Consider the following 19,336-nt stretch of genomic DNA (forward strand, 5'->3'; position numbering starts at 1 on the left):
GAGTTGGTTCTGAGCCCAACTTTGTCGGGGACCCGCTTCAGATATGGATGGCTCTGCAAGCACAACCCCAGGTGCTCTCTATGGGGTTACTCCTTCCAGCTCTGTGGCATGATGACTGTTTATTCCGAACTGGTAAGCAGAGAACTGTTGCCTATATCACTTTGATTTTAAGCATTTTTTTTGCTGTCTGTTACCTGGTTGATCACTGCCTCACAGCACTTCAGTCCACACCAATGTATGGCTTTGAGTTGCGTAGTAGCGCAGTACCTCTTTGTGTGTTCTTTCCCGCAGGTTCTCAGCTACTGATGTGTAGTCCTTACCGTGGTGTTTTCAATCCCTTCAAATGCTTTCCAATTAACTGGGGTTGCTACACCAATGCAAACTATCTGGGAGTGCACTGTCGATCTTCGGGTTACTTGGCCCCTATCTTGGCACCTGTAGTGGTTTCCTCCTCAGCCTGGGTACTTGCCAATGACTACGCCACACACAGTGCTGAGTAGAACACGTCATTCTTCTGCGTGTTATCACAAACCCAACATTCTAAACCAGCATTCAATTTACTAAGCTCTAATTCTTATGTCACAGTTCTACAGAGAACAAAAAAACAAAAGGATGGGTTGAGGGTCCGAGGGAATATTTAACGACCTCTGCACAGTTACATTCCCCCTATCAAGATATAGAATACATAAAGAGTAACTGTGGGTCTTGAAAAAAGAATGTCTATGTGTGTGTTGATGACTATGTGTATGCCTCGAACTTAGGGCAAACAGCCGGATATTTACACTGTGTGAAAAATATCCATCAGTTACTTTTCCTGTGCCGCCCAATTCATCATCTGGACTACTTCACATAGTAGGCAATCCGTGTTGTAACCATCTCTAGAGGTATTATAATGAGATGGTTAACTGCAGTGATGTTGATGCCCAGAGTGATCAGTGGCTGTTATATGTTTGTAACTGAAAGCAGTGCATTGTGAAAAAAAGGGAATGTGCTTGTGTTAAAATTGGAGAGTTTACGCAATAATATTCTGGAGCCGTCCACTTCCAAAGTTATAAAAACATATGAGTGCAAAAAAGTCAGATGGTTCAAACAAATAACTTCTGACTGGGTTTACTGGTCGACATGTTTCTGCGGAGATTTAAAGACCCAAAGTGGGTCTACCGCTTCTTCAGGACCCATTAACTATTTGCTACTGCTCAGAAATTATAAAATACACAGTGAACACACAAATGATAATAAATATCACCTGTTCACTCCTGGTAGTCCTCCTGTAAAGATAGAAGAAATCCAGATGTCAAAGTCACCAAAACACGCAACACATAGACAAACACAAGAACAAAGCAGGATAACAAACCATCATTAGTATGGGTTACCACGAACTGGATTAAATTATTGTTCTTTGTACATATAGGTTCAACTGAACCCGATTTAAAAACAAAATTGCAAATTCAACCTCTGGCTCACCTCAGTTGCGAGAGGAACGTGCTTCTCCTCACCTGGCATGCAGCTCAGGATAATGGGGCACCGCTCTAAAGTATAGAAAAATGTTTAGTCATAACAGTCTCCGCGACCACTGAACAGATAGAGACTCTGTAAGTTTCTTAATTCTAAGAGCCAACACAGCAATTCTCTCCCGTATTGTTCTCTGTGCTCCAAACGTTGTACTCATTGCATTTTAAAAATACTGCGGCTAAGCGATTTGGGTATTTACCATTTCGTATACATACCGCAGACAATCGAAGACCTCTACCGCGGTTGATGCTTGGTTCTTTTTTTTAAAAAAAATACAGCGTTTAAAAATACTGCGGTTAAGCGGTTTGGGCATTCACCATTTTTCCACATAGCGATACAGGTCCCGTATCGGTTGTATATCTAATACTACACCTGATGAGGGCAGCAATACTTTTAAGAGAAACAGACAACAGTTAGTCGGTTTGATTATCTTATAAGAATCGTGCGACATAATGACCAACTTTTGAAACATCATACTCTGTACAGAGGGTAGAGTGGAGAGCAGTTTTCTTTATATACGAATATGTTACTAGCGAGTAAGAGTACTTCTACAGCCTCGAAGAAAAACAACTTAGATCGTTACTCATTCGAGGTTGCTATTAACATCACTCTAACGCTATATAAGTAACGTTTATACCACAAAATACAGGCATTTCGATCTGAGTCTGCTGTTTAAGAAAAAGGTAGACATAGATGATCCTTCCTTTTAGCTCTACTATCAATTAGATTTTGAGTACAACGTTTGGAGCACAGAGAACTATACGGGAGAGAATTGCTGTGTTAGCTCTTAGAATTAAGAAACTTACAGAGTCTCTATCTGTTCAGTGGTCGCGGAGACTTAGGACTAAACATTTTTCTATACTTTAGAGCGGTGCCCCATTATCCTGAGCTGCATGCCAGGTGAGAAGCACGTTCCTCTCGCAACTGAGGTGAGCCAGAGGTTGAATTTGCAATTTTGTTTTTAAATCAGGTTCAGTTGAACCTATATGTACAAAGAACAATAATTTAATCCAGTTCATGGTAACCCATACTAATGATGGTTTGTTATCCTGCTTTGTTCTTGTGTTTGTCTATGTGTTGCGTGTTTTGGTGACTTTGACATCTGGATTTCTTCCATCTTTACAGGAGGACTACCAGGAGTGAACAGGTGATATTTATTATCATTTGTGTGTTCACTGTATATTTTATCATTTCTGAGCAGTAGCAAATAGTTAATGGGTCCTGAAGATGCGGTAGACACCACTTTGGGTCTTTAAATCTCCGCAGAAACATGTCGACCAGTAAACCCAGTCAGAAGTTATTTGTTTGAACCATCTGACTTTTTTGCACTCATATGTTTTTATATCTTTGGAAGTGGACGGCTCCAGAATAAAGTTATTATTGCGTACACTCTACAATTTTAACACAAGCACATTCCCTTTTTTTCACAATTCACAATGCACTGCTTTCAGTTACAAACATAACAGCCACTGATCACTCTGGGCATCAACATCACTGCAGTTAACCATCTCATTATAATACCTCTAGAGATGGTTACAACACGGATTGCCTACTATGTGAAGTAGTCCAGATGATGAATTGGGCGGCACAGGAAAAGTAACTGATGGATATTTTTCACACAGTGTAAATATCCGGCTGTTTGCCCTAAGTTAGAGGCATACACATAGTCATCAACACACACAGACATTCTTCTTTCAAGACCCACAGTTACTCTTTATGTATTCTACAGTTCTACGGAGTCCATCAGGAGCCACAAAGGTTCTGCCTTTACATACCGACACTACACTACACCCGGGAGGACGCTGCTCTTGTCAGACTTCCATCCCCTGGCACACAGAAAGCCTGCCATAAAAATCTAAATTGGAAAGGACATCCATCCATACTGTGAGGGTGGAGAGGGGGCGAATAAGGCCTTTAATGTCTCATGGAGACATCCCTCTCAGGGCACTATTATATCATGCCATAGCAGTTATCAGGCTGTCATCAATCTGAACTGTGGTGTTATGATCAGGGGTCTTTGAACCAAGCTGGGATTTCCATCCTTGAGGTTAATTTTATTGCAGTCCCGATCCTGTTTAGGACACTTAAGAGCCCCCTCACCCAGCCAGGCCGGCACACAGGCTCTACGCAGTGCTCTCATTTGGCAGAATCGATGGGCCTCTGACGCTTGAAGAATGTGGCACCCTTATGTCCGTGCAAATACCCACGAGTCAGTGGCGCAGAAAACATTGTCTCAGATTGGTCAGATCTGGCTCCCAGCTCCCGACATACTCCACCTCACAAATCCTCCTTCCCTGGGGAATATCAGATCATGTCCCTTTCCTCCTTGAGTTAGCCTCCCCTGTGAAGCACTTGAGACCCTTGTGGACTATCAACGCCTCACAGATTAGGACTGTGCAGACTTTGTGGAGACTAAGATCCAATCATTCTTCGAGACAAATCAGGGTATTGTGGAGTCCGCTAGGGCTCTCTGGCCGATCAGCAAACCCACTCCTAGAGAACTGATCAAAGGATACGTCTGCAGCAAAGAGGCATGTAAGTTGCCACAAATGAAAGACTTGGGGTCTCAGAACCTTACTATGGAATGACAACTGAGACACCAGCCTTCAATCAACCTGTACTGCAAATTGAAGCCAGAGAGGTCTGGTTTGAGACAGGTTCCCCCGGAGGAGGCCAGGCAGTGCTGGAAGACCTCAACCCATAGGATATATGACCAAGGGTACAAATCTGGCAAGCTCCTCTACTGGCTGGCTTCCAGGGATACAGCCTCTAGTATAGTGCCCTCTTTTCGAGACACAGCAAACTGCCTTCATGAGTGAACCTCAGTGGTAGCACAGGCCTCTGTGGACTACTATTTCAAACTTTATGCGGAAACCCCCAGGCCCCCGCGAGAACCATGATCTTCCAATACTGTGGGATATTCCACTACTGTTGATTTCCAAATCCTTGACCCACGACCTTGACCAGCCACTTAATTTTGAAGAGATTGGAGAGGAGTGGTCAGTATTGAACCCTGGAAAAAATCCTGATCCAGACGGCTTCCCAATAGAATATTTTAAACGCTTTTGGTCCCACTAGCTCTCCTACCTCCTGGCATTTTACATTGAAGCAGCGAACCAAGGGTCTTTTCCCCCGGACCTGGATATGGCAACTACTGTTGCAATCTCCAAGGCGGGCAGCCTCTAGACTGGTGCTTGTCATATCATCCCACATCTCTTATTAATGTGGATATTAAGATATTTGCTAAACATGTGGCTACTCTACTCTAGGCACCTGGATTTTTCCCTCCATCTACGCTAATCCCATCACTCTGGTTCAGGCTAAAGGGACCCTTTCACTGCACTTCACCTTCCAAAGGGGCACTCGTCCGGGCTCTTCCCACTCCTATTTGCTCTGGCGATCAAGCCACTGGCAAGTCTTAACTGCTGTGATGTTCAGGTGTGGGGGATGGTCTGGGGAGGGGGATTTGAAGAACGTGTGGCACTGTGCATTGATCTATCGTTATTCCTCAGAGATCTGCAGTACTCAGGCTCACTTTGCCCGGAGATTCTCCGCTTATAATGTGAAGCCGTTGGACTGTCAATGTATCTAAATCCCTGCTGGTGCCAACCAAGGAAGACATGGGTAATTGGTCCTGGTGTGCCACAATCCCATAACGCCATCTATCCTTCAAATACCTGGGAGTTACAATTCCAGTCTCCCGGAGTTGGCATGGAGCCTTAATCTGAACCACCTCACAGTTGGGCTGCAGAGAGATCTGCAACACTGGGGCAGCCTGCCTCTGAATCCCCTGGAGCATATAGTTCTATTTAAAATCAAGGTGGTGCCACGCTTTCTATATATTTTTCTCAAACTTTCCCTATTTGTTCCCAAGGAGATGGCTTCAGGCTCGGTCATTGAAGGTTGCCACCTTTCTCCAGATGGGGAAATGCCACAGTATGGCCTTTGGCTAAGGGTGATGCTCTCCATAAGAAGGGGGAATGGGAATGTCGGACCTTTACGCTATTACCTAGCTGAACAACTCTATGACTGGTTTAACTGGGTGGGATCATCCTGCCTACCGGTAGGAATTGAATCTGCTGATGGAAGCAGACTTCTTCCACATGGCCTGGGCCTGTACCAGACTGACCTCCTTTTGGGAGGGAGTGGGGGAGAATGGAATGGACCTTTATGGGGGGGTCGCTTGGATGGTGGTCAAATGTTACATTGCATGTAAATAGAAATTCCAAGAGCCCCAATCATTAGAGAAGTGGAGAGGGGGGTAGATTGGTGTGCCCAGCAGGAGCAACCGATTTACGAGATATGGGGCTGCCCCCGGAAACATGAAAAGATTTGGGGCAAATGGTGGTGGTACGATGGGCTAGATTTTGCAACTACATTGTTGTATACTGGTCTAATGAATAGTGTGTAGATGCTTGGAACTGGTCATATTGTGTGTTACTAGTGTTCTTTCACCAAAAGTCAATAAAAAATGTGGTTATCAAAACACCACCTTGAGAGCTGCTGCATTATGGGAAGGGAGAGAAATGCAGGCTCCCACCATCAGCAACAAAACAAACAAAAAACACAAACCCTGATCTGGTCATTCACCTGCCTCACAATCCCAACCAATAATATCACAGAGGGTGGATGCAGAGCCACCACAGGCTGTGACAGACTATACTGTAGGCAATCACAAGACAATTGGCTTACGATACACAGGTTTTTTCAAATGTGGGTATTGCACGATGTGCAGTTGGGCCAGGGACAACACAAAATGTTTTACAGATATGAGACTGAGAAACTATTCTATACGCAACAATCTCACATGTCACACTAAGTTTGTGGTTTATATTATAATGGGTAAATGTGGAATCATTTATATTAGGAGTTCGATAAGGGATCTCAAGGATCGGATATATGAGCTCATAAGAGCAGTAAAAAAAGCTGTAAAAAGTACCTGTAGAGGCACACATAGGAGCGTGTAAAGCACAGGGACGTCACAAGAACTTTTGAGTTCTTCGGTATAGATCATATACCACGTGACCTAAGGGGAGGAAATAGAGCATTAACCCTTAAGAGATGTGAAGTAAAATAGATTTTGCGTTTACAGACAGCTCTAACTGGACTCAATACAGATCAGGAACTCCGTTACTTTCTAGGACATAGGTAATTTGGTTTATAGTCCTATTACGATTATCGGCACAATAGGGTCGCTGAGTTCATGATTGTAAATAATGAATGCTTTAGCGTTGAATTGTTATAGAGTTGTCGAACATACTTACCAATTGTGCCTTGAACTCAGAATGTATATGTGTATCACAAATAGGTATCAGGTATATTTATACATTAATTACTATATAAAATGTACTAGTTACAACACAGCCAAGTCCCTTGCATTAACAAAGACGAACATGCAGGAGCATGTGTGTACTTTTGTAAATGACTTTGTAAGATACGACCCAATTCTGTCACCTTGTCGTGTTTTTTTTTACATGTGATGATGGATGCGTTATTTGCAATTCACACCACTCATGTATTCACATTATACCTGATTGTCACCACTCACCTGTGAATTTTGGATACTGTCTTTGTGATTATGTTCCTTATGTACTTATATTGTACTTAATTTCCACTGCTCACCCGGGAAAGGTAGTTTAATTTTTTCTATGGATATTTTTTAAAAGTTATAACTAGATGTGGGGAGTTTTTGTATAAGATGCTGTCATATTGTATTACTGAATAAGCTCCGTAACACGGACCAGATGGATTTTTTTTGCTATACACAATTGGGGATGGCTAGCTTTCAGATGGCAGGTTTGATACGAATGATATACAAGATACGTGTGTTGTGATGTATGAGTACATGTGACTTACGGTTTTGCCGATTTCGTTCTAAATTAACACAGACATAAGAAGTATAGTACATGGACTCGATAATTTCCTTTCAGGAGGGATTAGAGAATATAGTCGGATACTATAACCGGACTATGAGGCAAATGCTTCCTATTCACTCGAAGTACTTCAGTACCATTTTAAGATGGCGGTGATAACTGACCTCACGCTCTTCAAGCATATATTTTTGCACGCTTTCGTAAACACAGCGTGTGAGACTGAGTAACTGACACAGAGACGCTGTGCCGGGATATTCGAGACGCCAGACCGTACTCGGGAAAGGCAGTTCTGCCAAGTGTCATGAATCACGGGTTAGACTAACGCATTTCAGTGGGGTGGTCCGCTTCACCACACCGAAATGCGAAGTCATGCATATAGCGATTCCTCAGCTGTGCCTACCCGGTGGGCAGGAGAGCCCTGGCTGCAATTAACTCAATTTTGCTGGAGTCGAGAGGCAGACAGCTTGTGGTACAGTGCCGTGGGGGCTGGCTGAGCTCATGATGCTTGTAACAGTGTAACAAAACTCAACTCTGGAGTCGTCCATCCTAGTGCTGCCCTTAGCTCGCAGAGCCACTGGAATTCAGATCTTCGGGTCTGCTGCCTGCAATGAGCTTTCGGCGTAATTAAATCAATTCCGCGACCGGACCGATGAGTGCTGTTGCTATTTATTTCAGACACATAGGCCTGCCGCCTCCTGCAAAAATACCCTTAATGCCTGCTCTTCAAAACTTTGCTGGGGATTGAGAACACATGGTCAATTTAAATATAAGGACAGTGTGGTAAGTGGCAATATCGGGAATGCTCACCTTCCCTGGACTACTGCTGCCCCCCTAAATAAGTAGGCGCTGTTGCCTGCCAATATGTTAAATTACTTCATAAAGTCTGGATGGGGGTATTGCCTCTCTATCCTGGGAACAGGGACTTAAAGGTTTCATTATCATCCTTGACATTCCTTTGTGGGTACTGTGATTTCAATGAGAGTCGGTGGCCAGATGGGCAGTGGGCTGGTATAGGGATGCACCAGACATATGGATTACATAAATGGCAGACAGACACAATATGTACAAAATAAGATCCTGGACCGTACACGGACCTAATAACATGGCTAAAAGATATAAAGTTCAGGCCTACTTGAAACTGAGAGGGGTGCACATTGCCATCTTGTAAGAAATGCACATGAATAAATGTGAGAGGGCAGCACTTTGCAAAGGATGGAGGGGCCACGTCACATTCACTGAATAATCAGCCTTTGCCAGGTGGACACTGATCCTCCAAGAGAAAATAGATGCAGAGGGGCATTACACTATCCTTAGTGACCTTTTGGCAGGCAGGGATATCACCATATTGAATGTCTGTGTCCTTAACTCGGATCAGGGAACCTCCAGCACTATCTCTCACGCACTTGCCCCATCCATGCCCCTAGCAGTCCTCATTTGAGGGGACTTTAATTGTGTAATGGACTCTGTTCCCAACTTCTCCCCTCAGGCAGGACTGGCTTTTGGCGTGGGTGAGCTGTGCCCAAGCCACTATTTTACAGAGAGGCTCGCGGAGCTGTCTGCATTTAAGTCCTGCAGACAGCAGCATCCCTCTTACTAGACTCCAATGATTCAGACTAAACTGCTTTTAATCATTTTTACTTGAGGCGGGTGCAGTTTTACACCCTATTAACCCCCTTACTTCCCCTTCCATCTCCCTCTCACCCACCTGCCGACACACATCAACACTGCGATTCGCACCACCAACAACCTGGTACAAGCGTGATTGAGCTACGCTGTGGGGAGGTGCAGAGAGTTTGTGCTCAGAGAACAGTTACAGCTTTGATGTGTGAATGACCTGTAAACACAAAATGGAACCCCTGCTACCTTATTTTATTCACCAGCTGCAAGGAGGGCACTGCATTTCTTTCTATGGTGCTATCCAAGCAAGTGCCAGCTCTGCCCTCAGAGATTCTCTTGCCACTCGCTTTGCAACAAAACTTTACACCTGGCAGTAACCCTGGTGTCTCGGACATATGACTGGTCAACCTCCAGATAGGGACTACTTGTACTTTTCTGCCCTGCACAAACTCCATGGCCGCCTTGAAACATTTCTATGCTCATAAGACATGCTAGACTCAGTGGCTGATAAAGAGTACCTTCCAAGGACCAACTGAGACCATAACCCACTCCTTCGGACCTTATCCTGGGGTACAATACAAATTCTTATCTCAAGCTGGAAACTGAAATGCAATACCATGGATAACCCTATTTTTCGTGACACCATATGAGAAAAGGTCTGACAATAATTAGCTGATAACGAAGGAATCACCACCTCTGTACTAAACGAATGGGAGGCGTTCAAATTAGTTGTAAGGGGACAATACATATTCGAGTCTGTGTATTCGTCGAACACGGATGACAAAAGTGCAACCCTGGAAATGACAGATGTCTAGGACAGGATAGACCTGGAAAACCAGAGCTCCAGGGTACACTCCTTGATGCTAAAGAATCTGTTGTAGAGAGAACCAAACGCCTCCGCTGCTTTGGCTACAAAGAATATATGATCTAACCACATGTGGAAAGAGAAAGCTGGACCCCTACTGGCATAGTAAGCCAATCCAACCAAATGGGGGCTTGTAAATCCTAGATACAGACACAACCCGGGATGGCAGAATCCACAAACAGGATCAGATACACCAGGCCTACACAGATTACTATAACATGCTCTAAACTAGTAAATCCGGACAACTGAGAGGACAGTATACAGATATTTCTAGAAGGGCCACCCCTTCACCACCTGCTACTGGAGGATGTGGATGAACTAGTGGCGGAAATATCAGTGGAAGAAATTACGGTGAAGGTGAGGAGAATGGCCAGAGGTAAATTTCCGGTCACAAATGGACTCCAAGTAGAATTTTATGTGACATATTGAGATACTAGCCCCCTCGATTCACCACCCTAAACCATGAGGCACAGGAGGTACACTGCCCCCCAAGGGCTATGAGGGAAGGGCTAATAAATCCCCTAATTAAACCAGGGAGGCCTGCCACAGATGTGACAGCATACAGACCACTATAAATGTTAAATGTGGACTATAAGATACTCCCAAAAAGACTCCTTCATCACATGTAAAATCTTACCCCGACCCTGATCAAAATGGGATTACACCAAGATATAATAAGGCATTGAACCTTCAAAGAATGCTGGCTATGCTGCTGGATGATCTGGGAATCCAAGTGGAGGCTGTGTTTAAGTCCATGGACATCAAAAAGGTATTTGATAGCCATGAGTGTGACGAACTCTATGCTGTCCTATCACAAATGGGTCTGGGGCGGGGACTCCTTCGCTGGACGCGACTTTTATACTCTTCTCCCACAGCGAGAGGGAGAACGGGGATGGTGATTTCCAAACAGTGTTTAGTAAAAAGGGATACCAGACAAGGCTATCCAAGTCCCCAATATTATTTGCCAGTGCAGTGGAACCGCTGGCATGTAGAGCTCAATTGGGCCACCATTTCACAGGGATATGTACCCACGGGATCACATATTATATTACACTTTATGCCGATGATCGGATGCTTTTTCTAGGGAACATAAGGGAAGACCTGGAGACTGCAGTACAACTCCTTAGCAACTTTAGTTTGGTGGCTCAGCTGCAATGGTACCTGTGCTGTCTAAAAGGAGATGTGGAAGGGGAAACCGAGGATGACCCAACACCCCACCCCAGACACCTTGTTGACCCTCCTTCTAGACCCCAAATGGGATGCCCCTGGAAATGGAATTGTAGCAACCTGAAAGTAATTACACACTGTTGGGTGTGCGCCCTCCAGAAGTCACATACTCTTGTGCCCTTCTCACCCACATTTCCTCTAAGGGTCCAGGCTGCTCTAACAAGAGTAGAACACAGAGGGAGACTACATAGATGGGTAGATATGAAGGCTTGAGATGCTTGTTGACCCGTTCCAGGATAGGAACCAGCTAACCTTTACAAGTTTAGATAAGAATACAATGTCTTAGCAGGTCATTTCCTGCTCCATTGCGAACATGCGACGACACTGGGGAAGGGTAGGTACCAAACCACCGACACACCAGGCCTGCCCCTTCTCTGCTCTACGGAGGCAACACACAAACTGGTTTTGGGACTATATCATACACTACAAACAGATATGACCCAACGACTCACACAGCTCAAAAATGGGAGGAGATATAGCAGCTTCAATATCTTAGGGGGACTGGACTAAACCCCAATTAATGATCCCAAAATTATCCCATAATGCACAATTTAACTTAATCAACTACTATGTACTGGCATACCTTACTCCTGGCAGACGTAATACCCATTTCCCTCACACAATGCATGAATGCCCCAGGTGCCGCTTAGAGGGGGAGGGAATGTTGCACATGATATGGGGGAAGTCCACTGGTGAATGGCTACTGGTCGAGATACACCATTTCCTGAAAGATGTTATGGATGATAACTTGAATTATCTCCAATGACTTGTATACTTGGGTTTAACCCAGGCTGTCCAAAAAGAAATTGGAATCCAGATTCATTGATCTTGCATTGATATTGGTCAAACGCTGAATAACAATGTGATGGAAAGCCCTCACCGGACTACAGACTGATAGATGGAAGACAGATCTCCTTGGAGAAGAGGGGGCACGCTCCCCAAAGTCGCAAAGAGGGACATAGGATTATTAGAATTTGCTAGAGCATGGGAGAGCCTCATAGAAACAATGAGAGAGGGGGAGACAGGGAATGAGGAGGATATGACCTCTTCATCTTGAATGCTAACCCCACCTGCTAGCCCTGTGAAAGTGGCTTCAGAATGACGGATCCAAGGTGTGCTCTCACTATCCAGATTGGGAGAGGAGATGATCACTGACACGGAGTGCACCCCGACAACGTTGATCAAGTCCCACCCGAATGGCTACATGGACGCCCTAACCTCCCGATTTCCTTTTTACCACCGCCTTATTATATGATGCAAGACACCACAGGGGTATGGGGAAGTGAAGGGGTGGGAGAGATCATTGTTGGGTTAGCATGGAATTGTTCACCTATTTGTAGACTATAAGCCTGAAATGTAACTACTGTTATGCACTTCTGTACTACCGTGGTGGATGTGGGACAGAGGGGACGACCTTCCGATGCTTAAATATTCCTTTCTACTACCCATTGTTTATCCTACCCTGCCCAGAGATCCCCTGAGATACATACCTATTAGCCATGTGCAAGCATGGTGCAAAAGTACAAAATTCGATAAAATATGTTAGCAAAAAACATTGTATGTACGATCTACGATAATCGAACAGATCATATATAAGTTGTATTGCAAGGGACAAAAACTAAGTCATATCTCCTCCAAAATGAGTACTGTAAATTTGTAAACTTACACCTCTCTAAGAAAATGTACTCTACTATCAGACTCGAGAAATACCACTTGAATTGTTTTTTCCGCCCTATATAAATCCGGTTTTTCAAATTCTCTGGGCTCTATGAGGGAGCCAAGAAACACGGTTCCTGCTTGTCTAATACAGATCGCACCACAGTGAATCTTCCTAACAATGAACTCCTTCGATATATAGCAAGTGCTTTGCTCACGGAAGTGCCAGGTGTGGCATAAACAAAAAGGATGAATTTGGGCCCAAGACATAATGGTGCGGTCTCTAATCGATAAAAACGGGGAGTGGAGTTGGCCTAACGATTAGGGTGGTCGACGTCGAATCTGGGGAACCGGGTTAGAGTCTCGGCAAGGACTCTGAACATCCTGTGATTCTGGGCAAATCACTTAATCACCCCGTGCCTAACAAAAATTAATGTGCCCTCATGTAATGCAACTGGTGCTATGTAAGGCGCTCTGATACCTTCGGGTCGAGTTTGTGCTACATAAAACTCTGTAAAATAAAAACAGTATCATACAGTTCATTTTTGTAAACGTAGTCCTACCAGCAAGTCAATATGAGAAGAATCTTAAAAGGGAACATATTCAAGGGACCACCACATCAATCAAAGTGCACATGAGGCAAAGCAGTTTTGAAGGCCACTGAGGACTTTTTAGTCAAATGAGCATCCTTGATATAACTGGGGTACTTAGGAACCACTCATCAATGCCTGAAAGTATCAAAGAACCACTAGCACCACAAACTATTGGATAACAAGAGCGGACATAGATAGTTACCCTTAAACAAGCACCATACCAAAAATGCACGTAAAATGAGAACATTTCTGTTAAAGACAGCTATGGCAAAGGCACGAGAAAGACGGTGTTAAAGACTTGAGTAGGTTAATGGCAAAATTAAGAAAACTTAATGAACTTTGTTTTGTACAGTCTTCATCTTCTATCGGTGTTCTGTTTAAACCAAAAAAGGGGGTTGCACCACAGAGGGGAACAAAGCTATTTCAGTTCTTATTCAAGCAAAATGTATTTCCTAAAACAAACCGCACATCAGGAGTAGTGTAACTATCAATTAAGCAGCTAAACTGAAATATCTTATGACCTGGATGGGCCTTACCTCATCACAGTTTGGTCTTTTCTCTCAATTCGGGGTTGAGGAGGTATTTGGGAGGAGATACTAGAGTTCCCCATATATGTCAACCGTTCCTCTAGACCAGAGACTTTAGCCCTCAAGTCACTCCTAATTTCCTCAACCAAACGTGCAGTTTGGCCATGATTGTGCAGTTCCACATCCAGAGCCAGAGTGAGCACATCTTGCCGGGACCTCTGTTTCAGGATCTGACACACCACCTCTTCCTGCTTGGAGGACAGATATTGAAGTCGAACCATTTCTGCATCAAAGTCTGCACACAGGACAGGCAACCTGAAGCAGGATGCATTTTCATCGATCAAGGAAAGCAATTTCACACTCAACTGTGCCACATCCTCTTCCAGAGCGTGAAGCTGCTCGTCCAATCCAACCACCTTCCATTCGGGCAACTGAAAGAAATAGAAAAACATTATTCAGCCTAATTAGGCTAACACAGTTGTACATGCCACCATACCGCAGTCACATCAAACCTAATAAAGAGAGCTTACCCCGCATTGGCTTGCCTTGGAAGTTCTATTGTCCAATTGTTCAGACAGGTTTGCAAGCAGACATAGGCACAAGGAAGCAAGTACTCAGACTCTGCCTAAACGTGATTAAATATTTGCACTTGGATGGGCTGCTCTTTTCGTTGCAATTTGGATGTACAGGTGAACTTAGCTGTTCACTAGAAACGTGGAAAGGCACTTCAGGCTCAGAAGTGGTCTGATCAAATCATTAAGGTGTGCTGGCACTACACCAAAACTATAGTGCCAGATGTGAGCTATCAAAACATTAACATTCCAAAAGGTGTATGCCAAGTAAGCCGCTCATAACCACTTTATAATTAAGGCTACTGTGTACAGTTCTAAAGGCCACGAGTGCATGTCAGTTCTGGAAATGTCATTGGGTTGTCTGCCCCATGTTTTGGTGTCAGGGCATTCTCCAGACAAACTCAAAGTTTAAAGACATTCAATGAGACCAGCACGAAGGCCTGGTAGAGAAGGAGATCGCAGATCGATCACAAAAGGCATTCGAATGGTTTTAAATGTACATTTTAAAGGAACAGAAGGGGCAAAAGGGGAGTGGCAGAGGAGGATTTCTTTTTCAGATTCAGAAATAATTTCCAGGAAATATGTTCTTATAGAAATATTGCACACATTTCCAGTACATTAAAAAAAAGGAAAAAAACGGATACTTTTAGTAACCTAAAACAATGCGTGGTTGCATCCTTCAGCCACGACTACTTAAAGATTATACAGTTTAAACTATATAAACTTTAAAACTTCCCCCCATCCAGACCCAATAAAATCCCCAGCCAAAAGTCTCATATATTTAAAACCTTTCGTTAAAAACAGTACATAATTAACAAACAGAAAAATAGTTACTTCTAACCCAATCATCAGTTTAAAGTCCAATGTGCATTTAACAAAGTAGCAAACAATACATTTGACCCCAATCAGGATTCTAAAGTGCAATATGCATAGTAGGTTCTCACAACCTTCCTATTAGGAGAGCCTCTAATTTAATTGACGTCAGTCACCTTACTGATCATAATGACACCCATACAGACCTAGATCTTAAACCCTATGGGGAAGATAATACCAGCTGAGTCTTTATGCTTTTACACAAATATTGACCAACGGAGATAGCTACATCTCCGAATCTACGACTATTAATCAGCTACAGCCCCATTTCTCGAGTTTGAATCTCATTTTTAACACAGGCAGAAGTATCTTTTTCCTTGCCTCGGTGAAGAATACACAATCCAACAATAAGTGGCTCACTGAATATTTCCTCCTTCTCTTACAGGGGCACTGACTGTTGTTCTTTACAACCTCGGTCTTCCGTTTGCGTCCATTTATCAGACCTCCCCTTTGAGATTGAAATTGGCAGCTTCCAGTCTTTAAAGGGGCAAGCACAGTGTAGGTGTAAAATGAGCATCTGCCTTACTGTGGACATAACTACTGCAGCCATATAGTCTTGCTCAGGTGAAGTCCGCTTTAAGGGCGTGTTCGTCTAACACGTTTCAAGTCTCTCTTGGCACATCGTGGCTCTGAGGTGAGAACGTGCTGCTCAGCTGAAAAGGTTTACACTCTTGCTACATTTGAGAAAAATCTTCTCCTTTTCTCATGATCGCGGGCTCCAGCACCCGTGTCTTTGCGTTACAATGCCTAATGATTCCCATACAAAAGGTGTTGAAAACCCTATACATGTTCGTGCCTTATTTTTGCCAAGGGAGCTTCTGTTTCTTAGGGTTTCAGCAGCATCCTCGGTCCTCCCCAATCTGAAATTCAGACTCCGATGGGTGTGCGCGCGGATTCTCTTCAACACAGATTGCATACTGGTATTAGGATTTGCTGAATTGGGGGAGCAATGTATGGGTGTTAGTTTTACCTTGAAATACTCCTCTGTGTTACGTAACCTCTACATGCACACCCATGTACTTTGCTCTCCTTACTGTGTCTCCCATAGATACACAGCATTCAGTTAAGTACTCTCAAATTTGTCCCCGTCTTTCTTCATACAGAGACTCCTGCCATGCTCTTCCATCCACAAACTCTCCTCTGCACTCACTTGCTCTCCTCTAGAAGAGCGATCTTGACTTACTACTGCAGATCAGGAAGAGGTGCGGTCCTTCATATTTCCAAGCGCCCCAGATGTACGCAAACACTCGCCCATGGCCTTGTTGGGCCTAGAGACCAGGGGTTCCGACAGAGCAGCCTTTTAGACACCCAAGCATGGTCTTCAGCGCTCCTCCTCCTCCTCATCGGAGACCTCCGCCACGTGCCCAGAATTCAGAGCACCAAGGAACAAGCATTTACAATGCAATGGTCTCGGCATTATTATTAAAGGTAGAGCTATTGGCATTGCTCATGACTTTTTTTTGTCTTAAAATCATAAATAAATGGCATTGTCATTTACACTGCCAATAGCTTAATCGCTCGCAAATGCATGACCTATTGCATTTTCACCCACACAGAGCCACACACACACAGCCACCCACACAGAGCCACCCAGAGTCATTCACATAGAGCCACCCTCACACAGACAGAGCAGCGTCCACGACCTAAAAACGGAGGCAACAGGCGAGTTCCAGTGGTGAGGTCTCGACTTGCAACAAACTGCCAAGAAACTTCCACAATGTTCCTTGCCACAGAAAACCAGATCTTATCTCCAACACTATCAGCATTGCTACCAATAGCAACACAGCAGCCCCCCTGTGCCCTATGAAAGGACCAGCCTTAACCCCCCCCCCCCTTCTCTCTGCGGGCACACCACCCTCCTCCACGGATGCTCCTGTGCCAGGCAGACTGGCTCTACAATCCTTAATGAAATGCCAGCTCTTGCTGTATCTACAAGGGTTGTGTCGTTGCTACTGTAAGTACGTTATGTACAACATTGTTGCTCTCTCTCTATGTCTAATTGTCATCCCCTTGCTTCTCCTGGGCCAGTCAATGCACACTCGACAGCTACACCCTGCCTATCAGCGTTTTGAAGAGCCTAGAAGCATTTGAATTGTGGATTGTACGCTACACAAATACACATAAAAATGGACGGGCTACACCCGTCTCCCCTCAGTACACTCACAACAAACTCCGAGTCACTGGGGCCTGATTCACAAGCTTGGACACCTGACTATCTAGATCTGATTCACCAAGAATTTCCTGCAACTAGACGTGTCGTACTCCAGCCTTAAGAGTGACTTACTCCTGTATCGGCAGGAGTAAAAGATGCCCCGATTCACAAGGCTTTTTTTTTTTTTTAATGAGAAAGCATGTTACCCCTCCCTGAAAACACACTTTTTCTTACACCTACGCCTGGAGTAGGACATAACTAACTACTCAGCGAAAATTCTATGCATAATGGAACTTGGATGTTTCCTCTGAGGAGCGTACTCTTTCCGCGGTCTGTAAATGAGAGATAGCCTTGCTGCCTAAAGCGCCAACCTGTCCTACCAGTACAGGCCCCTGCTGCTCTGGTTTGGACCTACACAGAGTCTCAACCACCTCAAATAGCCAAGCACAGGGCAGGCGCTCGTCCAGTGCAATAAATACTGATTTTCGAATCTCGGGACCTGAATCCTAATCCCGGCATCTCCACTTCAGAATAATGGTGTGAGATCCTGGGCATATCACTTTATTTCCCTATAAACGGCTGTTTTCTTATCTGGCCATCCCGAAGCGCTTAGAAACAGGTCACCCCACAATAATAAGCGTCCCCTGAACATAGGCCCTCTCCAGCGAGCCTCGGACGCTCTCTCCGGCTCTGGCCCGCTATCACTGCTCATACTTCCACTTAAACGAGCGTTCTTTGCTTCCAGGGGCCCGCGTGCTCCCTGGCGTGGAAGGAGCGGCTGCTTCTTTCCCGCTCATACAATATAGAACCTGTCCTACCAGTACAGGCCCCTGCTGCTCTGGTTTGGACCTACACAGAGTCTCAACCACCTCAAATAGCCAAGCACAGGGCAGGCGCTCGTCCAGTGCAATAAATACTGATTTTCGAATCTCGAGACCTGAATCCTAATCCCGGCATCTCCACTTCACAATAATGGTGTGAGATCCTGGGCATATCAGAAAAAAATCCAAATGTAATATTGTTCTTATAATTGTGTTCCATTTCTTAATCTGAAGTAAACAGCTATCGGTGCACTGCCCAATTTAATGAAAATAGTTTAGGTCCAGTTGGTGCTCAGCCTTGCCAGGTGTAGATTAATTGAATCAACTCATAGAGGAACACCATTTTATAAAGCTAGGTAGCTAAACAAAAGTTGTTCATCGGACTTTTTCTATTGAGTGGCGGACAAATAATTCTGCATGGACAGTACTAACTGAAACAATTTGTGAGACCTATTAAACTAGGCTGGGAAAGAAGTCGTTAACAACAGTGAGTAAAACGCAAACGGAAACTAATGCAGAGGCCCAGTCTGGGTTACACAGACAAAAAAAAAATTATCTTTAAACCTCATTTACACACAGAAACTGAACAGATGTAAAACCACAATGTTCAACACTCCGTCCATCATCTCCTTGTGTTTCCTTTTATATCTAGTTCCAGCGCCTCAAATAACTAATCTACTTACTGCACAAAAACCAATGATTCATTAAAATGAATGTCTCTGAATGACATCAAAATGTTGTATTAATTATGGTAACAATTACAAACCCTAGATCTCTGTTGGGAGTATTTTGCTTTATTACTGGAAGCTTTATGGTCGTTTGTAAACACTGGGAAGTTGTGATCATTTGTGTAGCTGGCAAGATGTCTGTCAGTTAAACGGTCCCTGCTGACATCTGGTGTGAGCTGAAGGTCACAAACTGGGAAGGACTGTGCAGCATTTCATTCTTCTGAGGTTTATTACTGAATTGCTATTAAATCACTTAACATTGTTATAGCTCTGAAATGGTAAATGTTTCCACTGTATGTGTAAAATGAGGCATTGCCTTG

The 19,336-nt window shown here is 44.2% G+C and overlaps 1 protein-coding gene across 2 annotated transcripts in view; it reads right to left on the bottom strand.

The window, feature by feature from the left end:
• Window positions 1–19,336, bottom strand: part of LOC147669065 (HAUS augmin-like complex subunit 3) — a 136,948-nt gene that overhangs the window by 44,002 nt on the left and 73,610 nt on the right. For both annotated transcript variants that reach the window (XM_086948253.1, XM_086948252.1), the window contains exon 3: window positions 13,880–14,301. In XM_086948253.1, coding sequence (XP_086804379.1) covers window positions 13,880–14,301 — 422 coding nt within the window. The remainder of the gene's footprint in view (window positions 1–13,879; window positions 14,302–19,336) is intronic.

This window comes from Lissotriton vulgaris, unplaced genomic scaffold (assembly GCF_964263255.1).
Source record: "Lissotriton vulgaris unplaced genomic scaffold, aLisVul1.2 SCAFFOLD_1082, whole genome shotgun sequence".
Lineage (NCBI taxonomy): Eukaryota > Metazoa > Chordata > Amphibia > Caudata > Salamandridae > Lissotriton > Lissotriton vulgaris.